The 26,711-nt window shown below is 41.9% G+C and overlaps 1 protein-coding gene across 2 annotated transcripts in view; it reads left to right on the forward strand.

The window, feature by feature from the left end:
- LOC146789453 (ATP-dependent translocase ABCB1-like) overlaps positions 1-26,711 on the forward strand; it is a 197,983-nt gene that overhangs the window by 42,904 nt on the left and 128,368 nt on the right. For both annotated transcript variants that reach the window (XM_085631599.1, XM_085631600.1), the window contains exon 2: positions 4,149-4,238. In XM_085631599.1, coding sequence (XP_085487725.1) covers positions 4,190-4,238 — 49 coding nt within the window. In that variant the 5' untranslated portion in view covers positions 4,149-4,189. The remainder of the gene's footprint in view (positions 1-4,148; positions 4,239-26,711) is intronic.

Here is a 26,711-nt window from a genome sequence, read left to right on the forward strand (position 1 = left end):
CTAGGGAGTGCATACGTCGGGCCGACAAACCTTAAATGGCCAACCAATTCAACGGAAGCTTTACAACCAAAGCAGCTCTGAGATATCGGTGAATTGCGGTGCCATCTTCCAGTGAAATAATTCAGGGGAGAGTATTGAATCTAAACTGGTTGTATAATGTCCTATTGTTTTGGACTTGTTTGATATCTATCGCTTCAAAGAGCAGCCCAGTTTATGGTCCACACATTCTGATGTTAACTTCCCCTAGACACGCTGAGTAACTCAGCTTGTGCTACCTAATCCCAATATCATGTTTTTACTTGGCCTTTTAGGGGGAACAAAGAAAGGTCATTATTTTCCCAAGTTCCTTGCAACTCCATGTCAGATAAAAGTCTCCTCACGTCGCCCAGCTCGTTGATTTTATTAGATTTGTCCAGGCAGCTGACTTTCGCGATGGCATTGGCATAAGGGAACAATCAGGGAGTGGACTTGATCATTATACAAAATAACAATGGGAGGAGCTAAGCTTTATAAAAAATTGATTGCCTTCCCATATCCAGCTTTAGAGGATGGAGTGGGGTATTTGTGGCAACATCACCGGACTCCTTGGGAATTATGCTCAAATCTGGTGAGTTTATCCATTCTTTCAAATTCCCGCAATTCTGACCCATAGAGAGCAGAGCTTGCTGCTTTTAGATCGTAGATTTGCAACGCAGCAGCAACCTGTTTATAATTGAGGTACGATGTTCTTTCCCTCAAGGCCCCAACTATCTGTTTGTGTTTCAGGGTCATCTTAGTTACATGGGGTTTCCAGGATATATTTTAAAATAGTTTTATGCCTAGATGATGAAAAGTCTACATCTACTTATGAGGATTCCATGCAATAAACTTAGTTTCAGTCATATTTATCTCTAAGCATCGCATGTCACAGAAATCATTAAATTGATTGAGGAGAAGCTGGAGCCCACCCGGCGTTTTAGACACCAGCAAAGTCTTGTCTGCAAATAGGAAGGTCACTACTTTTTCTCCTCCTTGGGTGGGTGCTGGATCCTGAGATAAAAACTGGACAACCCTATTCATGTAAAGGGGAAAAATGCATAGGTGCCAATAAGCACCCTACTCCCTGCTGACCTATATTGGGTCTGGGAGTTGCCCTTAATTGCCCCACCGAACTCTGGCAAAGTTGGCCTCATGAAGGCAAATGACCAAAGTAAAAATTTCACTTGGCAGAGACATATCTTTTAGTACTTTGCACTGATTCTTTCTTGGGAGAAGATCAAAGGTTGTTTTTAGATCGATAAAAGTAACATTTAAGCTACCCTGGCCAATGACCACAATTTCCAGTATAAAAGAAGGAGACGAAACACCTGATCTATTGTCCCCGTCTTTTCTCTAAAACACGCTTGGTAAGGTGTTAGGATTTCCTTGTCTCTAATCCAAGCCTTGATCTTAAGCAAAAGTGTATGACAAAACACTTTTTGAATTGAATCAATTAGGCTTATGGGCCTATAGTTACAAGGTTAGAGCCCTATCGATCGCCTTTCCTGAATAGGGGAATCACCTCAGCCCCCTTCCAGGGCCCTGGAATTGAGGCACCTTATGCTATAGCATTAGAAAGTATTAAGATATAACATGACCAGCTGATACTATCATGTGAAAATAGGTCCCCTAGAATGCAATCCGGGCCCAGGGCTTTTGCTTGAACAATTGAACCAATAGAAGCCTCAATTTCACCCAAAGTAAATAGGTCCCTGTTGACAGTCTGGGAAAATATTGGAGAGTCTGCCAAAAGATCGGGCATGCCAGAGTCTGAATAAAGGTCTTTAAAATGCTCATGCCAGTCAGAGCCCAAGATATGATTTGCATAGGGCACCGATTGGTCACCCCATGCAACCAGAGACCAGAACCTTTTTGAGTCCTTCCTTAATGAGCTGCCATCTAGTCTCGCCCCACTCTCTTTTCGCTTTCAAAGGGCTGACTTACAGGCACTTGTGGAAATTCTTACATATCCAGGATCCTTGAATTTGATGGCCTTAAATAGTTGGATCCTGGAGCTTCTGCATTCTTGATTAAACCAAGTTTTTGGATCCCTATTCGTATGAGTCAGCACATAAGCAACTTTTTATTATGTCAAGAGACGACTATATAGATAAGAATTGTACTGAGTAGAGTACCACTTGAAAATGGGAAATACCATTTATGTTGAATGGAAAACTTGCTCTGGGCCGCATTACTGATTTATGGTCGTCAAAAGCTTATCCATGTTACATTGTTATATAACAGTAAATATGCACATGCCTTCGCTTTCTGGAGTATGATCTGTACATTTATGTAAAATATATGAGCTGTAGGACTATTAAACATCAGACAGGAGTCAGGCATGCATGAGTGATGGACAAAGTGAGGTTTAAGGGCACTTGAAACAGAAATGCTCCAATTGACAAAAACATACTCCAAGTAGGGGGTAAACAGCCACAAAAGGAGAAACAAATTGAACAATTCCTATATCTGTATGTTCAATTTTTAACTAAAAGGTCATGACGGACAATCGTGAGGATAATTAGGAGTGACATATTTGAACTTTCTCACAAGCATCGCTTTTTCAATGCACTAAAAATGATGACACAGACTCCCGCCTTTATTTGAACCGAATTGGAAGCACCTTTTAGATTAGAAAAACGCTCTAGAAGTCGAAAGGGACCAGTCACGTGTCTGTTGCAATAAAACATGGAATGCACATTCTAAAACTTAAAAAAAGATTATTTGCGATTCGTTTAGGGATACTAATGTTTGACAAACTAATTTAAGATGCAAATCGATGTCAATGTGTAGGCATATGCGATGTGACAGCTGAAACTGAAGCCAACGTGCCCCTCATTCCTCCAACATGCATACAGGCCTCTGGATCTACCGGCTCGAAAAAGCAAGGAGAACATGTCCTGAATGTGTCCACGAAGCAGTGACCTCACTCCAATTTAACCGAGCCAACGATGAAAGCAAAATATATAGCCAATGTTACATAATGAAACAACACAAGGATGGTCCATGGGGACACAGTACTATCAATTGACTATAAAACGAACCAATAATGCTAGCTGATAAACACTGAGTGTAACCGGAAATGAAAATATAATTCTGGGCTCCTATAAGAAAGTACATGTCTACAGTTGCCTTTATGGAGACGCCAGTACAACTGTGGCATGTGTTAGATGGCACATAGACGTGTAATGACTACAAGGGCGGACTGTCATGAGGTGATGTGTGGATAACCCGGCTTGTTTTGCATCCCCTGGAGTTTGGACTCGTTCAACTTCTTTCTTTCTAAGTTGCTTACCCCAGTCTCGGCTTATGAACACATATTTGATGAGCCATAGTCTGGTTTGATCTCAGTCGGGAACTCCAGCCGGTCTTTTATTTTGGAATACACCGTTCCCCCACGCAGGATGCAGGCAGACTCCAAGTTTCCGAACATATAACACAGGAAACTCCATGTGCCAGATACGTGCAGAGGAGTGTTTTCTTCGGATGAATATTATTATGAATGTGATTGGCATTTTTTCAAGTTAAAGTGTGCAACACAATGTTTTGAGTAGTATACCTGGGTGAAACTTCAATATTTATAACTTTAACTAGTCACGTGGTCCAATAAAACATGTTCCATTGAGAAACTTTAGCAATAAACAGAGTCTGACACATTGACTTTTGTACAGTACTACCATGGAGTCCAATACCTTGTTCATGATCATGACTGAACCATCAGACACAGATCTGTGCTCTCACCACGGCTGCAAGTAATGAGATTCTGTGCTCTGGTTCTACTTAAATATATATTTACAAGGACTGGAAATAGCCAAGTAGCTTTTCAAAAATCATGTATGTAGATGCACAGAGACTGATATGCTATTTATTACCATTGTTGAAGGGGAAGAGACCCCATGAGGCACTGCCCCCCTCCTCGCACTTTAAATAGCACATCACACTGTGTGCCTATTTATATACATAATATATATAGGTATATATGCAATACACACGTTTGAAAGAGAATGTTATAAACCTTGGCAAAATTAAATAACGAGCTAATAAGTCACCGTCAATCTAACAATATCTGTACAGCGTGATTTACCAAAAACCAACCAGAGTTCTATTTGTATTTTATTTTATGATCTTAGAAATTCCAGCACTGTAAAGGCACTTTACCAACTGAAGCGAGATGAAGGAAGAAATCCCAACCTACCCGGAGAAGAACATTGCTGCCTTTGGTAAGCAGAGTGATACCATTCGGTTCTTTTCTGCTGTTGAAATTCAATATTGTGAGGCTATCTAACATTATGCCTGACCAACAAGGTCAAATGTGGCTTCTAAAAGCTTCAGTAGGTTTAATATATGGCTTGCAGTTTCTTTTAGAATAAACATGAGGCGGCTAGGCAAGAGGTCTAGTGAGACACTGTCTTTCAGGATCCAAGAAAGATGGTTCCATATGATCATATCATCTATATCAAATATACATCAAATACAGAGTGCTTGAATCTTGATCTTGCGTAACTATAGCCCTACAAATATTAATTAATGAATCAAGCTAAACTCATTTCGTATACATTTTACTTTTGGGTTCATTTTCTACTCCAACTCCAAATCTGGCATATTTGATTACATGGCTAGTAGTAGGATCAGGGAAAGAGTATGATGTAATCAAGAGGGTCTAGTCTTGAAGAGGCTCTCGGGCCTGGGATCACTTAGTGTATATCCCTGTTTGGCTGGCCATCTGAGCTCTACCTCGGTTGTAGCGCTTCGGCCTAAACCCTGCAGCACCTCAGACACTCTGGAAGCTGTATCTTTACCTGTTTCTTGACGGTGCTTATCACAACAAGCTGAAGCTCTCAACCTGGATTCCTAAAGCTTGATGAGATCGTCCCGACTCTGACTCTGGTGAGCCACAAAGTAGCCTGCTCGGGACAGCTGCCATCCTTGGTCTGGTAAGACCTGTCACTCCAATCTCACCCACCTGCCCTCTATGCCTGCCAGAGGTCCTGGGTGATTGGCGGTGAACGGCAGAGTCCACCATTTTGCCAACGGCTTTTCTGGGTTGAGCGGGACTGGAGCCAAGAATCCTCTGACCGTCCTCGTCGAGACCCGTCTCCCACCACAATGCTTCATTCAGCCAATGAGCGTTGTCCCCATTAGTGAGGCCGGAACCCGGCTTCCTCCACTCTTCACCTTGCACCTATATTAGGGGTTCTGCTGAGCACTGTGCTGGCTTGTCTCCACTCCTTGCAGGAATCATGATGTCAACGGCATCCCTACCCCGGTTTTGCAATCAATCGAGCCCACCCTGCTGCCAGGCATGAAATCTGTACGGCTGGGAGACTCTTGCTACTGCTCTGAGCCCTGATCCACTCAGCCAGGATGCCAAGGTGGCGGCTGATTGCTGGATCCTGGCATGATCCCCCACATGTTTTTCTGGGTTGGTGCGGACTGGTTTTTGCCTGGTGTGCATCCTACAATATTGACAACTCTCAGTTTAAGGCTGAACTTCTACACATTTCTCCCTGCAGCTAGTGAGTGGTAATAGTCTGGTTGACTTTAGTTTTTTGGCCTGCAACCTATTTATCGTCTCTCACGCGTGATTCCAGAAGAATGAGCCTTATTGTTGTAGTAGCTGTGTCTGACTGGGCATGCTTGACTCTCTAGCCTAACCCATTTGAAAAAGCAACCTCAGCCTCGTATCTGATCTGGGACGTCATTCTGTTCTCACGTAATATTTGAGGTTTTTAATTCTCTTATGTTTGTCCTCTTCCTTTTTCGACTCAAGAAGGCACCTATGTTTGCTCCTCTTTTTGCTTCTCTTTTCTTTACACAGCTCTATTGATATTTATAGAAATTGACATAAGGCTGTGGCTCCTTCCTGAATACAAAAATATACAAGGAATTTTCAAGCCTCTCCATGATTTAACCTTTACTCCTGCTTCTAAAAGGGCAGACGTCTTAGAAAGTTACCATCATCATTCTCTCTTGCTCCCCATGTATACTGTTTCCCAGCATGGTGCTACCTCATGCCGACTAGCGGAACTCCCTTCTATCCCCTGAAGGAAACAACTCATTCAGCATAAACTACCCTCCTAACCTAACCAAAAATGCCTCAAAAAATCTGAAACATAAATCCTCATACTAGGTAAAGAAACTCTTATCAAATACCCCTTCTTCTGCTACAACAAAGGAACTGTACAAAATGGTCTACTCTTCTTCACCATTCGGCATGCGCAGTGGAGTAAAGTGTTATCCTCTCTACCCAATATCACCACCACAAAGAATATCCCTCATAGGCATAAATTCACAACCAAGTCCTCACCATTGTATAATGCTGTAGTCACCATCTCCAACTATAATAACAGCACCATGCTCCTTTAATCATCAGATCGCATTCGGGATCTTTGTCAATCTCTTCTCCTACATCAAGAATAAGTTTGACACAGCCACAACTCCACCTGCCCCCTCGCAAATACCCACTGAACTCTTTCCCGGTAACAACCTTCTCTCCCCCACCCCACTTACTCCTCTTCTCTCCTTTCTTCTCTAGCAGACATCTATTCATACACAACAGCAGTCCGATTTATCCCTTCCTATGTAGACACTGCCAACATTGTCCAATGACAACATCATCCCTCCAACACCCTTCCCAAAGCTTCTAAAGTACCTGGTACTAAAACACCTGGCAACCGCGACAGTTTACACAACACCCTAGCTTCACCAAGACTTTGATACTGGACACTACCTAGAATCATACCCCAAAATGCCCTGATTCAGCCAGTTCTCAATATCACTGTGCCCCCTCTAAACAGAAGCCCTCTAGAAGCCGCCTCACCTGCACTAGGCTTGAAACCAAAAAATTGGATCTACAGTTGATTAGGACTGACATCCATAATCTCATGCACATCACCACCAACCTAGAACATAATTGGTCTATACATATGAATCACCCTCAGAATCATATCTTACTAATTCCCAAACGCCCTACCACTGCCAGCCCTGTTAATGCCGGGACTAATCAATTTAGCTGCAGTTGCAAACCAAATCCTTTCTGCTTCTCCCGACCCAATAGGCTAGTTAGACAATTATTGAACAATTATATACTTCCCCCTCTTAGCCACATTTAACCCTGCTTTGACGGACCACATTATATCTACTAGAAAAATTCAGACTATTATCACTCACCCTATCAGGAAACACTACCCCAGCTCTAGGTACATTAATACTAAGAACCTCAAACCAGTACCCATCTCACATACTTCCAAGATTGCCACCAAAACATTCCTCAAATGGTCGTGTAGTATATAGCTTTAAGATGTATAAGAGTCATACAGTTCTAGATTGTAGAATGTATTGTGTGTGTGAGTTCTGTAGTAAGACAGTTCTGCTGTGGAGACTGTCAGCGTTGGTGGTGTTATTCCCGTGTGCGGGGGGCTGTAATAAAGAACTCATCTTATACCATACTTCTTGAGTTGGACTTCATTTATGAGTATACTACATTGAATTGGCGACAAGGATGCTCAGCCCCCTGCCAACGTTTGGAACGAGTGCGTGATTTCAGACTCAATTTGGGAAATTTATGGATTATACGACGAAAGGAATCACAACGGAAGTTACAACTTGTGCGTGAGTCCAATTGCGCTTGCTAGCAATCCGTGAGATAGTTTTCTTTTTGTTTGTTTATCCATTTAGTCAACCCTGCCAACGCTAGTGCTGCGTATATTTGAAAGTGCGGCAGTTATTTTAAGACTTCAGTATTGCTTACCTCGCGCGAGTGACGACGTCCATTCTTCAGCGCGTAAGCTTGCTTTGAAAGACGCTTCTAGCTGGTGGCAGAGCAACGCGCAATACGTCAGTCTACGTGTGTTACGAGGTCACGCAACGTGACCCTGGCGGCCATCTTGGTTATCTGATCAGTGCTAGAAATGCAATACAAGTGAAGCATTTCGATCGGAACATCGTTTCAGACAGTTTTCAGTTCAAGAAATTTACCGTTTTGCATAGAAATTCCTCCATTACCATTTTATTATTTGCCATACTTATTTATAGTAGACATTTAAAGTTAAGTGAACATGGATGGTGAATCTAGCACAGTCTCCACTGCAAGCAAGAACTCACAAAGTACAAATGTCAGCATAACTCTCAGCAATCCAAAAGAATTCTTAGTTAATCCTGGAGAACCCGTTATTAAATGGCAAGAATGGAAAGAGTATTTCATTAATTACATTGCTACCTTGGAGGATAATGGTAGTATTATGTCTCCTGAAAGGAAAAAAAGAATTTTAATGCATTGTTTAGGACCTGAAGGTCTCAGGGTATATAATCAGATGCAGAAAAATGAGAGGAGCGCAGATGTTGACGTGTTCAAGTGCGCAATTGCTGATCTTGATGAGCATTACTCACCTATTGTGTGTGCGGCAGTATCTAGACGCACATTTTATAAACGGAAACAGGAGACTAATGAATCAATCGAAGATTATGTCTCCGCTTTAAAGAATCTTGCCATAAAGTGCAAATTTGGGGCTTTACATGACGACATGATTAGAGACCAAATAGTCATGTGTACAAAGAATAAAAGTATCCAAGACAAACTCTGGATTGAAGGTGACTCTAGCCTTAAAGACATCATTACATTAGTTAAGAAGGCGGAATTGTCAGAAAGGTGTGCTAAAGCTGTTTCTCATTCAACTGAGACAGTCACTGTTAATAAAGTTACTGACACCAGAAAAGACAAAAGTGTTACGTACAAACAATCTAAATCGTATCAAAGCAATTGGAAACCACCTTACACCAAGAAAGAGGAAAATTCTTCTTCTCAGTCCGGCTTTGTATGTTACAGATGCGGAAGTACTGCGCATACTGCGAGATTTGAAAAATGTCCTGCTAAATCTACAAAATGTTCTGTATGCGGAATCGTGGGACATTTTTCTAAAGTTTGTAGAAGGAAGCGTTATAAAAAATCACATGTAAGTTGCATCACTAACAGCAATTCAGATTTGTCAGACAACAATGAAGATGAAGACTCTCCAGAGAACTCGAGTATTTCCAGCGGCATTACAAAACATGTTGTGGTCAATATTACGAGCAATGATAGCAACAAACCTTTATGTATGATTTCCTTTGGAGGTGTGGTGTTACAGGTTGCAGCGGACTCTGGGTCTCCTTTCACTATCATTGCTAAATCAGTTTGGAATGACAAATTTGTTAATGCCATTGGTCCACAATTGCAACCCACTGATGTGAATCCAGAAAGTTTCACGGGGCAAAAAATTGATATGTTGGGTTTCAGATCTTTAATTTTTGAGTTCAAGGGTAGAAGAGCACTATGTAAATTGTATGTAGCTCAAGATGGGCCTTCAGTTTTAGGTTGGAGAGACCAACGTTCTTTAAGTATCATTTTGAATCCGAATAGTCCTGAGCAAGTGCTTGTCATGTGTGAAGCGGAGAATACTAAGAAATGGGTTTTAGAAGAGTTTCCAAAATTGTTTAGTGGCAACATTGGAAACCTTAAAGGTTTTTCGCACCAAATTTTGACCAAACCCAATGCAGTTCCTAGAGTTCATAAAGTACGACACATTCCATTAATTGTTCGAGATGAGGTTAAAAATGAATTAAAGAAATTATTAGATGCAAATATTATTGAACCAATTGAGGCATCTGAATGGATTTCTCCCATAGTGATTGCTAGACGGTCTAATGGGAAATTCGCATGTGCATAGATTTGAGATATTTGAATGAGAATATAATTGTTGATCAGTTTCCTCTCCCGAGAATCGATGAAATGCTTGCACTCACCAAAGGGGCTAAATGGTTTTCAACAATTGATTTGTCATGTGCATATCATCAAGTTTCGTTACATCCATTGAGTAAACACCTTACAGCCTTTTGTACCCCTTTTGGTTGTTACCAATTTCGTCGCATGCCATTTGGGTTAGCATCCGCGGCTGCGGTATTTCAAAGGCTTATGTACGAACTTCTGGGTGATATGCAAGGTATAATTTTCTTTCAGGACGATATTCTTATAATGGGTCCTAATAAGAAGGTTCATGATGAGCGTTTAAGGAAAGTCATGAATATCTTACAAAATAAAGGGGTTACGGCGGAGCTTTCAAAATGTAAATTTGCAGAAAATAGTGTAACTTACCTAGGCCATGAAGTAAGTTCTTTAGGTATTAGACCCAAGGCCAGCTTAGTAAGAGCCATTAAAGATGCTCCCCCTCCCAAATCTAAAGAAGACCTTAGATCCTTTTTGGGACTAGCAGAGTTTTACTCTAAATTTGTGGACAAGTTTTCAGAAAAAACTTGTGTAATGAGATCTCTTCTCAAAAATAAGGCACAATTTATTTGGTGTAATTCATGTCAAAAGTCTTTTGAAGAAATAAAAAAAGCTGTAGCGCAAGCACCTAGTCTCCAAGGATTTGACCCTGGTGCACGAACTATTGTCACCACTGATGCCAGTAGCAAGGGGTTAGGGAGTGTGCTTACACAATTGGGTGAGAATAATGCAGAAGTTATTATTGCCTTTGCTTCAAGATCCCTTACCCCTACTGAGGAACGTTATTCAGTTGTTGAAAGAGAGACCCTGGCTTGTGTGTGGGCCCTAGAACATTTTAGAAAATTTCTTTGGGGTAGGAAGTTTATTTTACGGTGTGATCATAAGCCTTTGACTAAGTTACTAACCACTGAAGGGTTAACCAGTGCCACAGCCAGGATAGCGAGGTTATCAATGAGATTGCAAGATTTCATGTACGAGGTGCAATACGTTCCTGGGGCTAAAAATTTTACTGCAGATTTTTTGAGTCGCATGTCTTTACCTTTAGTTGAGCTCGATATGAATCCTTGGAATGAATTCTCAGTAGCTCACATTTCGTCAAAAGTCCAGTGCAGTTTTAGTAAAGAGGAATGGCTTGAAGCAGAGAATTCAGATCAAATTCTACTTGTTCTTAAACAATTAATTATGAAAGGATGGAATGGAATTGATAAAAAATTTGTGAATGATGACTTGCGTGGTTTTTGGGAAGTTCGGAATGAACTGAGTCTTTCAGACGAGTTTGTTTTACGGGGTGACAAAATTGTACCACCGAAAAACTTAAGGAATAAAATAATTAGTTTAGGCCACGAGGGGCATTCAGGAATCACTCGCACCAAATTGCGTCTAAAAGAACTGTATTGGTGGCCTAAGATTGACTTAGATGTAGAAAGGTGTGTAAGATCGTGTGTTAAGTGCGAAGTTTCGGATAAAACATTGAAAACTTTCAATCCACCTTTAGCTTCTCCTAGTTGCCCCAATTTTCCTTGGGAAGTTGTAGCTATTGACTGCATGGGACCAATTTGTTGGCATGATAATTCGCAGAAATACATTTTGGTACTCGTCGATACCTTTTCACGATGGTTAGAAATGTGTGTTGTGGATACCATCACTACCAAAACAGTGATAACATTCTTAGATGATATCTTTTTAAGAGAAGGTTTCCCTAAGTTTATCTTATCTGATAATGGTGTACAGTTCAAATCCTGTGAGATGAAAAATTATCTGAGTGCTTCTGGGGTTCAACAGAGATTCACAGCATTATATCATCCTAGTGGCAATGGTATTGTTGAGAGAGCTAACCGCAGTATTAAGGGTGTCATACAACTTGCTAACAAAGGTGACCTATCTTGGGAAGAAGAATTAAAAAAACTCCTTTGGGCCTATAGAAGTACTATTCATGGTACTACTGGTAAAAGTCCTTTTTCCTTAATGAGAGGGAGGATTCCCCATTCAAAGATTAATCCAGGATGGTTGAATAAAAGTGGGATGGTTTTGTGTGATATTCCTGTTGTAAGAGAGAATATCAAAGATTCTCAAATGAGAAACAAGTCCTATTATGATTTAAAACATGGTACTAAACAAGTTAATTTACAGAGTGGTCAATGGGTTAGAATTAAAAGTGCTAGGAAAGTGTCTAAGACTGAAAGCAAGTTTAGTGAGCCCAAATTGGTTGTCAAAGTTATGAATAACACAGCTTTACTTCAAAATGGTGAGGTTTGGCATTGTAGTCGTCTGGCACCAGTTTCATATAGTTCTGAATCTGAAGAGCGGAACAAATGCAAGAATTTTTGGTGGCTAGATACATGTAAATTGTCACAACATATTGATGATTCTAATCCAAATGATGAAAATGTTAATCAAAGGATATCTTCTGATGTTAATTTGGAGGTTTCACAAGATTGTAGTGTTGTTCCAGATAGTGTTCCTGTTCCAGAGGTTCCATGTGATGAAAATGTTTCTCTGGGGGGCAATCATCAAAATGTTCAGGATCCTGTTTTACCACAAGTGTCTTGCGATGAAAACATTGTTAAAACGTCTAGTGGTAGAATTGTCAAGAAACCAAAATTGCTAGAAATTTTTGATTGTACTTAATAATATGTAGATTTTAAGTTACATTTATTTATTTATTTATTCATTTTTTTTTTTATTTTTTTTTTTGTTTTCATTAAAGAAGGGGGATTGTGTAGTATATAGCTTTAAGATGTATAAGAGTCATACAGTTCTAGATTGTAGAATGTATTGTGTGTGTGAGTTCTGTAGTAAGACAGTTCTGCTGTGGAGACTGTCAGCGTTGGTGGTGTTATTCCCGTGTGCGGGGGGCTGTAATAAAGAACTCATCTTATACCATACTTCTTGAGTTGGACTTCATTTATGAGTATACTACAGGTCGTTCCTCAATTGTCAGTCAGCAGTGAAAAACTCTGCTGACATACATGATCTTCCACTTAAGTTTGATCAAAATTCTCCATCAAAGAACATGACATTACAGCCAAGCCAACACGTGTTTCGCGAGTATCTCGCTTCTTCAGGGCTTCAAATTTTAAGAAGCGGGTAAATCTTACAAATATTCAAATTCCCCAATTTTTCTTGTAACCTCAATCTTTTCTTTTGAATTATCATCTGTTATCAGTTATGAGCTGAGCCATCGTCTGTTTCGTCTCGCCAATTGTGATTTGGTTTCACGCTGCACAGCGGCCTTTCTTGTAGACCCCTCAGGTGCTGAGGCTCTCAACCTGTATTGCTAGAGCCTAAGACCTTTCTCACCCACCTGCCCTCCATGCCTGCCAGAGGTCCTGGGTGATTGGCTGTGAACGGCAGAGTCCACCATTTTGCCTACGGCTTTCCTGGGTTGAGCCGGACTGGAGCCAAGAATCCTCTGACCGTCCTCGCCGAGACCCGTCTTCCACCACGATGCTTCATTCAGCCAATGAGCGTTGTGCCCCATTAATGAGGACAGAACCCGGCTTCCTCCCCCTCATCACCTTCCACCTATATTCGGTGTGCTGCAGAGCACTGTGCTGGCTTGTCTCCACTCCTTGCAGAACTCATGATGTCAACAGCATCACTACCCCGGTGTCGCAATCAATTGAGCCTGCCCTGTCCCCAGGCACGAAAGCTGCACAGCTGGGAGACTTACTGCTCTGAGCCCTGATCCACCTAGTCAGGTGTGTGTTTGCCGAGACCCTCAGCAATTCCCCCTCCTTCGGTGTGGACTCCAAGAGGTTCTATCTCGGGGCAGCGGAGCCATGCCAGGACTCCTCTGCTGCAGCCTCCGGCTTGGTCTGGGAGGGGCAGGTTGCCAGGCAACACCAGGGATTCCTTTGTGCAGGCCGTGCTCTTGCTGGGAGATCTGCAGGGAGTATTGGAGCAGGCGGATTTAGTTGCTCTGCTGTCCTGGCAGGCCAAGCATCCTCTGCTGTACCATAGAGCCACTTGGACAGGGGGGATCCCAGAAAATGTATGCACACACGGCGCACAGCCAGGTTTGTGGCAATACAGCGCTCACCACACGCTGATTATGAGGAGACAGCAGAGAGATCACCACGCGCTCTCAGGCCAGTTGAGGGGCAAGGAATGAAGCACTCCTCACACGCAAGGAGGGCACCAAACACTCACCCTGCGCTCTACTGGCAAGGACACGTGGCATTAGCAGTCCTCCTGGGAAAGCACTGGGACACACCAGCAAGGTGCAGACAGGCAGACCAGCATAAGAGTCCTCAGAGAAAAGTGGCAGTCCTTATTTTAGGGCAGCACATCAGTACTACAGAGGAATCAAGTCCCACAGCAGTTCCTCCTGGCTGTCCAGCAGTCGTCTGGTCCCAAGTCCCACACAGTTCTCTACGAAACATGGGGTCACAACCCCTGTACTTATACTCCCAAAGTCTTTGGTTTGGGGGACTTCAAACACCTTTTAGAAGTTCACAACACCCACATTCAATCCCCAGCCCTGGCTTCAGACCCACTACAGGGGTGGGGGGGGGCAGAGACAGCATTGTGAAAGGCAGTCACAGCCCTCTTCAGGTGCTAGCAAAACCCCTCTCACCACTCTAAATGTAGACCAGGCTATTCAGCCCAACTGTAAGTCACTCAGGAAAGGACCCATCTCAACCCCTTGTGGCTGTCTAAAGTGAATGCATATCCCCAGCCCCTGTCATTCCAAAACCAGACAGTGAATACACAACCAGGCAGGGCACAGAGAGCTATAAGCAAACAGAAATGTCAAATTCTAAAAGTAGCATTTCTAAAAAAGTAATGACAAATCCGCTTTCACCAATAGGCAGGATTTATCACCATTATTCCAAACATACCAAACATAGCCACACTTCCCCTTTGATATCAGAAATTACCACTGAAATGCATATCAGGGAATCCCCAATGCAATCCTATGAGAGGAGCAGCCTCACAGCAGTGAGAAACCAAATAGGCTGTCTGTCACTACCAGGACATGCCACACAACAAGGGCACATGACCTATCTTTTACCTGCACAGCACCCTGCCCATAGTGCTACCTTGGGCCTACCTTATGGGTGACCTATATGTAGTAAAAGGGGAGTTTAAGATGTAGCAAACAATTTGAATGCCATGTCACTGTGACAGTAAACTGTGCACAAAGGCCCTCCAGCAGTAGAGGCCTGAGACAGGTTTGAAAGGCTACTTTGATGGGTGGTTCAAGCAGCACTGCAGGCACACTAGTAGCATTTAATTTACAGGCCCTGGGTATATAAGAAACCACTGTACAGGGGACTTACATGTAAATTAAATGTGCCAAACCGGTGTAGACCAATCTTACCATGTTTACAAGTGAGAGCACATGCCCTTTAGCACTAATCAGCAGTGGTAAAGTGCCCAGAGTCATATAACCAACAAAAACAGGTCTGAAAAAGTACAGGACGAAGGCAAAATGTTCATGGATAACCCGTCAAAAAGGACCAGGTTGAACACCCTTTGGTGAGCAGTTTCAAATCCTTTCCTCCTGGAGCTAAACCAAATCCAAGCCTGCAACAGCTGTACCCATAACAGAGGGGCCACCTTATATTAAATCATTGCAAAAGTTAACACCAATCAAATTGAATCCATCCTATCTTGCAACTGGACTTACCACCATTGCATTACTTCCTTATAGCTGAAAGGGCTGTCCTCTCCATTGGCCAACCTGTGTAAGCTAAACATTGGGTCAGAGACACACATGACATCAACCCAATCATGCTGTCGGATATTACTAATGGTAGCCTGCTCCCTCCCCTCAATATGTATGACACTCATGACCTCACTGATCACTACACCAACTCCATGTTGAAAATCATGGACACTATTGCCCCCAAACAACTAAAGAGAGTCCGGTATAAAACATTAAACCCTTGGTTTAACTGTAACCTTAATCAGTAATGGCGATGCCTCGGACTTGCTGAAAGAGCATGTAGACTGACCCCCTTTATAATGAACCTCAAACTCCTTCAACAAAAACTGAGCGCCTACAATAGGCACATTTTACATTACAAAGTAGCATTTTTTTCGTGTTCAACTAGACCCCTCAATAAATCGACTCACATATTTATTTATTTTTAATTGTCAAAAAACAGACGAACTGGAAAAGTAATGTCCCTTCCTCAGACAACAAAACTCTAGCTCATAGCTGAACTTTCCCTCCTTCATTGCCTAGAAAACCATGCAAATACCACCCATCCAAAGAACACTATTAAACTCTTAGCGTTCCAACATCCCCAACACCCTACTCCTTATGCTCCGAAAGAATGCTTAAGAACTCTCCCCATAAATCTAAAAACAGTGCCACCTGGTCCAGCTTTCTAACCGTTGAAAGTGACATCTCAAAACTGCTGATATCTCTGAACCACTCAAACCACTACAATGATCCTCTTCCTGCCAAACTCCTTAATGAGACCACTCACACATTACTCTCCTTGTGGACTAGGATCACCAATGCTTCACTTACCCAAGGCTCTATACCTGATTGTCTAACAACTGGCCAGGTCAGTCCCATCTGAAAAAAAGCCATCTCAGACCAGTTTGCGCTCAAGAACTACCACCCTATCTCCAACATCCCAACTTTGGCCAACTCCTGGAAAACTATGTGCACCTACAGCATCGAAATCACATTGAGCAATTCCAACTCCTCAACCAATGTCAAGCTGGGTTCAAACTGGGCTATAGCACCAAAACTGCCCTGATAAACATTGTTGACAATGCTTTTCGCCCACTTGATCAAAACAAATCTTGCTTACCAATCTTACTTGACCTGTCAACTGCATTCAACACTGTCAATAATGAGAATCTACCAAACCTATTGGAAAGCAGGATGGGTCTCTCTGGCACCATATTAAAATAGTTCTCTTTATTCCTACACAACAGATCACAGTGCATACCAATCAACCACGCTCTAGCTGATCCCTGTCATGCTGGGTCTCCCCAAAATTCTACTCTAACCCCTACTCAGGGGTTAGAGTAGCACACTGACAAACTCAACACTGGTTGACTCGTAGCCACCTCAATGCACACATTTTTTTATTCTTACTGATCTCACAGTCCAGCATCGCCCCTGGGATCAAAGACTGGCTCCCACATCTTATTGCCTTGAACTGTACCCCACATATCATTGACTTCACTAAATATCTAGTAATCGTTCTGGACAATAAACTCTCCATAAAAAACATAAAATTGGTGTCTGGACCAGAGGAGCTAACCATCAACTACAAGCATTAAGGAAACTAAAATCATTCCTACCAACATCAGATCTCAAAACAGCAGTTCTAGACCTTGTGATTTCCAAATTAGACTTTGGTAGTGCAACCCGTGTGGGCCTTTTGAATATTAAACTTTCACCGCTGAAGGCTACTTTGAATGCCACTGCAAGGCTCATCACTGGCTCAAAAAAAAAAGGAATCCTATCACCCCGGACCTGCTCTCATTGAATTGGCTATCAAGCGAGGCTAAGATCCGTCTCACGGTTGCCTGTATGACCTACTTGAGCTACAAATATGCATCAAAAAGAAAACCTACAATTAACCTTTTACGACATTGCCCCAAAAATCTGGAACTCTCTTCCTCTGGAGACCAGGTACAATCCTTCCACTTCCTTCTTCAAAAAAGAAGTACAATTTCTACTATCAAACAGATTCCTCTCACATTGAACCCTTACATCCCTCTCCTAAGGCGTGACTCTATTTACTGCTTGCCTGAGATCATCATGACACCAATTGCAGTTTCCCCAATCCATTACCTATAAGGGACTATTTGCTCTTAACTTTGCTCCCATTACTCGCTATGTAATTTTTGCTTATATGACCAGTAGCATGTTGGTCTATATCGCTCTGTCACCCAACTGGGTCTTGTTCACACTATATAAAAGTCCAAAAATTAAACCATTTGGAAAGGTGTTTTTTAACGTCAGTATTTTTGTAGTTAATTTTTCAGAGTTGACTTTTTCAAACCTTATTTTTGCATTCTGTTTTCACAAACTATATAAGCGATTCTGCTTCACAAACCATCAAGATTACTCTTTTCAAATGTAAAGAGCGAATTCTGAACTTCCAAAATATTTGGGGGGAAAACACGAATTAGGACTTTAAAAAAGGCAGTTTTGCATTGCAAGTCAGAAACTCTATCTGGATGGAAGTGCAGAGCCAGTGTCAGATGTACAGGCCAGGTAAAGTGATTCCTGAATAAAGGCTTGTAGTATCACACCTCTAGATGTAAATAATTCATGGACCTGAGTTCAGTTCAAGAAACCACCAGTTCATATGAAGCTGCATTCCAACAAACACGCGCTGTGTAGGTGTGTCCGCTCAAAGACATAATTTCTAGAAAGATGCTTAAGAGGAGTACTATGACCTGACTGGGATAATCTCTTCCACGTTAATCTCTGACAAGCAGAAGCGACGCTGATACTGGACAGTGATGGAAGGTAAATTCAAAGACTCTTGCATACCTACTGCTTAGATTAATATAAACAGTACTACGTAAGGAAGCAAGTAATGAAAAACAATGTAGACGGCCGCCCCTAGAAAATAGCCCCTTCCTGAAGATGCGTTTAGTTACTTATCCATTATTTGAGTGAGCAGTATAAGTGGGTTTTTCCTTAAATGTGTGATTTTTAAAACCATAGCCGGATTACAAGGTTTGCACAAATGTTTACACACAGTAGCAAATGGAGCTCATTACGTTTTGCCCCACAGAACATTGTGTGCAAGGCAAGGTATAAAGGTGCCAAGTAGCACCAGTTTATTTTGCACATTGTGAACTTCCTCAAAAGTAGTCCTTTCAAGGAGTAGTGTGACTGTTTTAATGTTAAATTAAAAAAAAAACTGTAGAGCTTCAACATGCGAAAAGCAATTTTCCTGCCAAAACGTGATTCATTTATGGTTTGAAAAAAAAACTTCGTAGTTCAGAACTGCGAGTATTTCTGTGTTTGTTCTATAAAGAGTTACATTTTGGTTTAAAAATATGAATTTTACTGTCTTATGAATCGAAAAGTAAAACAGCTAGATTGTTCTTGCTACGAATGCTTAGAGGAAGATAGTCGTTGCAAAAATTATGTCGCTGCTGCCTAAGGCAAGCAAAGTTTGTTCAAAGAGTTTGGAGGAGCAATTGTATTGCACACCAACATTTTCAAACAACATTGTATATGAGCATGTGTAGATTACTTTGAGATTAATTTTGCTATGTTTATGTGTTTCTCATGTTCTTAGTATTATTTCACAGTTTTTCTTTTATCAAAAAAGAAGAGCAAACACAAGTTACTACATTTATGTTTTTATTCATCTATTTCAAAAAGATTATGCGAGGTTTTTTGTTGTGAAAGTGAGAATTGCATATTGAAAGTGAATTTGTGATATGAAAAGTCTCTTAAATAAGAGGTACTACCCACTTTGCCTCTCAGCTGTGTTCGGATTCATGCTTTCGAGTGCAGCAAAGCTAACAATTATGCCCCCAGAGTGTTTTCCAGTAATCGTGGGCAATCCAATTATCATATTTTTTTATCCTATCGCACACATCTGTCTTTTTTCCAAGAAGTCTGCTTTCTCCTAATGCATTGGAACCTCAAAAACCCCTTATCCCGCCTCAACCTTTCAATAGTTGCAAATTGTTCACCTGCAATCTATTAAGTATGCCTACTACTTTCTCAATTAATGGTACTATGTGTGTGTATGTGTATATATATATGCTACTGGAAGTTTCCAGTAGGTAGTTATAGTAAGGACCTAGTTTCCATAGGAGAAGTGTTTTTTGAGTTGCTTATAACTTTGGCGCCGTTTGACGGATCTTTATGAAATTTCCCCCCAGAAGTACCATTTTCTGTCTAGTTGTGCATGAAAAGTTTTGGGGTGATCTGTTAAGTGAGGGCCAAGAAAAAGTAGGGAAGAGTGAAAAAGTGCTTTTCACATGTTAATTCCTAGAGAGAATTTAGGACACAACTACAGCCCGAAATGCTGAACGGAATTGCACCAAATTTGGCAGAAAACTAGGTCTTGGTAGAGAAAGCAATACTTTTGGTATTTATTGTAAATCTGTTCAGTAGTTTTGAATTTATCAAAGAAAAAACAAACTTGCATATCTAGAGACGGTAACATTTCCCAAATCCTCCCAATCTCGTTCAGAGATCTGATTGGCTGCAACACTTCAACTAGGAAGCATTGGCAGCCATCTTGGGAATCTGCCACAGCTGAGCCTCCCCAAAAATGTGAAAATAAAGAGAAGGGGGTAAGGTAGGAATACCCTGACTCCCTAGCCGTGGTACTAGGGTCCCCCAGGGACCCCGCCACTGCAAAAAATGCATTTTGTAAAAGCAATATTGGTGTGAAATTGTGAGGATTAGCAAATTCGAGTAAAAAATAAAACAGTGTGGTCTCCATGCTTGTTTGAGTTCGAGCCTCCAGGTGGGCCAAGTCACGTGGCTTATTTTGATACATAAATGGGAAAGGATGAGCATGAGGCCCCCTTTCGATAGCCGCTATGGGCCCCAGGGACCGCCACTTCCCCAGGGTCAAGCGATTATTAAAACCTGAGGAGGGGGTCTGTGCAGCCACCCTCTGTAGGGTTTTTATGGCCCCCGGGGCTTGATCGAAAAAATAAGAGAGGGCTGTGCGGTCACAACTCTTTAGTTCTAAATTGTCCTGGGGACCACCACCTCCCCGGGATGAAGACATTTGAAGGGAGGGGCCACACAGCCACCCTCCCTGGCCATATTAAGCCCCAGGGAAAAATCACATTCCCTGGTCCTTGCCAAATTTAAACAAGGAAGAGGCCCGTGCGGCCACCATCCCTCTCTTCAAATTAATTTGCACTGGAGAGGTGGTGTTTGCCAGGGCTAAATATCGCCTAAGAGTTAGGTTTTGTGGCTCCCTCCCCCTTCATATTCCTTCATCCCTGACAGATGGTGGTCCCCAGTGCAATTTATAACTAAAGAGGGAGCTCTGCGCAATCAAGTCAAGGAGAGGTGACAGTCTGTGTCTATAAAAAGCCTATTTAGGGGGTCTGCGCAGCCCCACCAAGAGCAATTAATGACACTGGAGGCCGCCACACCCCAGGGCTGACTCCCTATGTCCCTGGGTGCCCAGCCCTAAGTACATAGTGGTTTGCTCTCACATGTTGGGAGCTTTGATGCTCCGGCCAAGCGAGAGCAAACAGTAAGTCTGCCCTCAGTGGGCTAAAGTAGAAAAACTATTCCTGCTCTCTGGGAGCAGACTTAATCTGTTTTACTTGCTGCTGTTAAGGACCATTCACACACCCACTCGCTCATCAGTAGAGCCACACACTGACTCCCTCACCCATACAACCACTCAGACAGCCACTCATTAACCCATACACCTACTCACACAGCTACTCACTCACCCATATAGCTACTAACTGTGAGAAAGTGCCATCTTTCTTGCATGGTATGCCCCCACTTTTTGCTGAATTGCTGAATGTACTTTGACTGAGTGTGCCCTGGACTCATGCCAATCGGGTGCCCAGGGCCTATGTTCCTTCCCTAAAAACCAAATTGGCAAACCCTGGCCACATGCCAGCCCCTGGTAAATGGTACCCTAGGTACCCAGGGCCTTGTGACCAGGGAAGGCCTCTAAGGGCTGCAGCACTCATTGTGCCACCCTTAGAGGTCCTGTACCCTAACACACACACCCTGCCCTTGCAGGCTGAGTGTCTGGGTACAAGACAAAACAAAGAGTCGACATGGCACACATCCCTACTTCTAATCCCTGACATCAGCCCGGAACCGCGTACCCTTCACACTCTGCACCCGCCAAGCCTGGCCTGTGCCGGAGTGAACAAAGACCATGAGGACGACCCCACGGCGACTGTGACCCTGGGTCTGGCACCCAAGAACTTCCCTCGACGCTCCTGAAGATGCCTGCAGCCTCAGAACCAAGTGCCCCCCAACCGCGATCAACAGAGGGTAAGATTTCCTGACACCAAAAGGCACCCCTGCACCCGGCGCCCCGCGGCCCCCTGTGCCCAACTCCGGGGTACCTACCTATCCTCCAACTACCCAATTTACCTCTCGAAGTGGTGGTGGCACCTGAAGAATCTTCGTCTCCAAGCTTGCAGTCTTTTTCTAAACCGGAGCTTTCCCATTGAAATCAATTGAGCGCCCTAGGACTCAAAAGCACCCTGCACCCAGCCGCCCGAGTGGCCCTGGCAGTGTAACCTCTACACCTATCTACTTCCCCATTTGCCCTGAGCAAGTGACCATGAGCCCAGCTCCCACAGCCGCGTGGCCTGCTAGTCAGCAGCCACCAACTAAGGCCCCCCTGCCTCCCATGGGATAACATTCGGCCTAACTCTCTGCACCGACTGCCCCTGTGCTGCTGAGAGTGTAACAACTGTACCTACCTGACCCCGGAAGACCCCTGAGTCTATGCCCAGAACCTTAACTCTGCCAGTCGAGTACTTACCTTAAAGCCGATAACTCAATTTTCTTTATTGCGTAGCATTGACTGTTTTTTCCTGAAATTTCTTCTGTGTGGACTTTTCAAAACCTAAAATATTCACCAAAAATCAGCCGAGTAACGAAAACAAAAATACTCACCTGCTATTAGGTGTGCTCCCAGTGCTGGATCTTGGTGCCCAGCACTGACTCTGAAAAATATTCACAACCGTACTTACCAGTAACCCAATTTTCTTCCATAGGAAACCATTGACTGTTTTTCTGTGAAATTTCTTCTGTGTCGATTTCAGCAAACTTTAAATATTTTTTTAAAAATCGTATAAATTATGAAAACGTAATTACTTACCTGTTTTGGATAAAGGTCCCAGTACTGAGTCTAGGCACCCAGTACTGGATTACAAAAGTAACGAGAACATACTATACCTGCAACTTGAATTTTCTTCCATAGGGAATCATTGACTGACCCAGGACTGAATCTAGGATCCAGTCCTGGAATTCCAAAAGTAATCCTAAAAGTAATCTATTGCAAATAACTTGAAACTTCCATGCATGATTGTGTTTAAAATTGTGTTGCCTATTGCAACCACTTGTAGCTTTCTACAACAGTCAATTGCATATTGCAAAAGTATTTATATAAAGCATCTCATTCTGAGAAAGTATATTTTAATACCTATTGTTGGTTCTAAAATAAAACAAGTATATTTTTTTATATATAAACCATTGGCCTAGAGTTCAGTTATTGAGCGTGTGAGACCATTTGCTGACTGAGTGTGTACAACAAGTGCTTTACACTGTCCTCTGATACTGCCTTACTGCTCGACCAAGCTACCACTTTAGAGAGTAAGGTTATATCTAACGTTAGCCTCTGCCAAACCTGTGGGGTCTGTGGACTCTGTACACCCTGTACCTATTTGGGAACAGTATATACAGAGCCACTTTCTCACACTAACACACACACTTATTCACCTATACAGCCACATACACACCCACTCACCCATACAGCCTCTAAATAGAGCCTCTCACACACCCACACAACAACTTACATACCTATTCACACATACATACACGCACTCACATGTCTACTCACTCACATAGCCACTCAGTCACCCATATAGACACTCACACACCCACTTACCAGTATAGGCACTCACTCACACACTCACTCACCAATACAGCCACTCACATACTCACTCACCCATACAGCTAATCGCATGCCCACTTATTCACCCATGCAGTTACTCACACACCCACTCACACACAGATACGCACAGCCACTTACATAATACATGTAGTATCACTCATTAGTAGTACACAAAGTATACTAATTTAACATTTGTAGTACCTTAGTATAGATGTTTCACATTTATAAAACACTTACAATTATTAGATGATGTCATCAGTGAAGTAATTTCTGATGTTATCAGTGATTTCACGGAGCATGTCCTGAGGGATGTAATATGTGAGGTCATAAGCAGTGCATTGCGGGGACGGAAGTTATAGTTGGCTCAGGTAACTATAACAGGCTGCATTTCAATGGTTTTGTATGAGGGACATCTGAGCCTAACTATAATGTCCATGTAACCTTTAGTTTTTTTCAGTGAATTTTTCAGTTTTTTATTTTTTTATTATAAATTTTAGTTCCTAATTATAACGTCCTTGTAACCTCTGAACAGATCTAACATTCTGCTCCACAGCCTTTCATTTTCAGAAATGGTGCTCCTTTCCACGGCGAGCAGCAATGCAATTCATTTTGTTTTCCAAGATGCTCTCAGCATTGAAAGGTCACTTGACCGTACCCCCACCGTCTGGCATTTATCTCCTCGCTGCTTTTTGCCTCAAAAATGCCATGCATTTCACTCATGGCCGACGCGTTTTGAGGCAACGCTTCTTCTTCATGGGCAGAAATACGCATTGAAAGTCATCTCATTTCCGGTATCCTTTTATTAGAAAATTTCCCTGATTAGCTTTTGCTTTGTGCATAATGATTAGTGCATTATGGGTGTTATAGTCCAATGAGATGAGTTACAGTTCATTCCTATAGTAGGTACAATGTCGTGTTACAAATTATACAATATATCTCCATCAACTCGTACAAAACCAGTGAATTTTAGCTGTTATTGTTAGTGAGCTAACTATAACTCGCACCCCCGCAATGCTCTGCTATGACCTCACATATTTCAACACTCATGACATGGTCTGTGACATCACTGATGACATCACTGATAACATCACTGATAACACCACTGATCGTCTCATCCATCCAGTGACCTTGACTGTTTTAAACAGTTTATGAGTAATAAATATATATACCAATGTATATTGGTGAATCAGTGAGTGTGAGATTGCCTGTATGAATGATTTAGTGGTTGCTTGACAGACTGTATAAGTGAGTGATTAGATGTCTCAGTGAAAATATATGGGTAAGTGACTGGTTGTGTGAATGTTTGTATCAGTGTGTTAGTTGGTGTGTAAGTTGCTGAATGAGTGTGTGAGTTTGTTGTTAGTTGCTATATGTGTGAGTGATTGGTTGTCTGAGTATCTATATGAGTGTCTGTGTGGGTGGGTGAGTGTGTGTGTGACTGCCTGTATGGATGAGTGATTGGGTGAGTCGGTGGCTGTAAGGGTTAGTGGTTATCTGTCAGGGGCTCAATGGGTGAGTGAGTGTGTGTGTATAGATCTATAAATCAGTGAGTGGCTCTGTAAGTACTGTTACAGATGTGTGAATACATTTGAGAATGGTAGTGTGGAAGTTGGAGTGGGTGTCTAAAAGGTTGTATGGGGTGTGAGTAGGTGCGTCAGTCATTCTGTGGATGATGTCATCAATAATGTCGTCTGAGATGTCATGAGTGATGTCACTGACCATGGCATGAATGATGTAATATGTGGGGTCATAATTAGTGCGTTGCGAAGGCATGAGTTGGAGTTAGCTCACTAACTATAATGGCTTAATTTCACTGTTTTTTTACAAACGAATCCTGAGCGTAACTATAACGTCCCTGAAGCCTTTGTTTATTTTCAATGAATTTCTATGATTTTTTTAATTCTATTTGCTAACTATGACATCCATGTAACCCTTAGTTTTTTCATTGACTTTCTAAGTTTTTTTTTTTAATTTGTAAGTAAATCACTGACTCTTTGTGATATGCAAGGTTCTCTAAATGTGTCTGTAAGGGCCTGCATAGATTTCCTCCTGGGTGTATTAGTGAATATTGGGTTATTTAAGTGTGTGTGAAACTGTCTCCATTAGCACAAGATGCATATCGGTTTTAGTGTCTGTCTGCTTTTCTTTTTTGAGTTTAAAGAAAGTTTATTGGATATAAGCAGTAGATACATCAATAATACAATCTAGCATATAGAAGCAATACCAATAGAAAATAGGCTATATATAATAAGGAAAGAAGAAAAAGAAAAGAGGGGAGAAGAAGGGGGGAGGGAGAGAAAAAGAAAAATATATGTAAATCCTATAACAATACCATAGAACAGTATTATACACCAAATATAACAGGTACGTCGTAATGAATCTCACTACCACAAATTCACTTATATATTGAGAGTATATATAAAATAGAACAACATTTAAGTTACCTTAATGGAAGTAACCTTAATTTAAGGAGGCTTGGAAACTTCTTCTATGGCTGGAACATGGGATGGTAAAGATTGAGCAGATAAATCTAAAAAATTGGTAACAGGAAGCCACAACAAGTCACGTTTAATAGCCAGAGTAATCGGGTAAACATAAGCTCTATCTAACCTATGATTATAACAAACGCCATACCACCAGGCTTGAAAAGAAACATTAGAAGCATTTTTCCACGACTTAGTGATCTGTTGAAAAGCAACAGCAATGAGTAAGTCAATAATAAGAGTATTAAGGGAAGTGGATGAGGGCCAAACTTCCGCAACACCACCTAGAAAAATATGAGAGAAAGAAAAGGGGATATGCGTGTGAAATATTTTGTTAATTTGCTGCCAAACTTTAATCCAAAATTGATGAATGACTGGGCAAGTAAACAACATATGTTTAAGGTCTGCAACAGGAGCCGGACATGACCAACAAGTAGAGGGAGAGAAAGGATTAATCTGATGTAATTTGGCTGGAGTAATTAATAGTCTATTATATATAAAAAATAATGTTTGTGTAGTATTTGCTGCCCTAGAAGATTTCCTTATCTTAGTCCAAATGTTATCCCATACTGACGTGGAAAAGGAAGTGTTTAAATCGGATTCCCAATTAGTTTCAACTGCAGATTTGTCTCGAGTCTGATTAGTGTGTCTCAATTTCTTGTAAATTTGAGAGGCTGAGGGGTTCGATTTCAAGAATGAAATCGTAACAGGAGAAGAAATGATCTGTGTGGAGGGAGTCACGAGTTTATCATAGGAACTTTGGGCAGCTGAGGTCAATAATTTATATTTAGAAAGAAATGAGGCGGGAAGAGAGAAGCGTCGTTGCAATATGCGGAAAGGAATGCAAGTATCGCCCATGAAAAGTTGATGAGT

The sequence above is a fragment of the Triturus cristatus genome, chromosome 10 (assembly GCF_964204655.1).
Source record: "Triturus cristatus chromosome 10, aTriCri1.1, whole genome shotgun sequence".
NCBI classification, from domain to species: domain Eukaryota; kingdom Metazoa; phylum Chordata; class Amphibia; order Caudata; family Salamandridae; genus Triturus; species Triturus cristatus.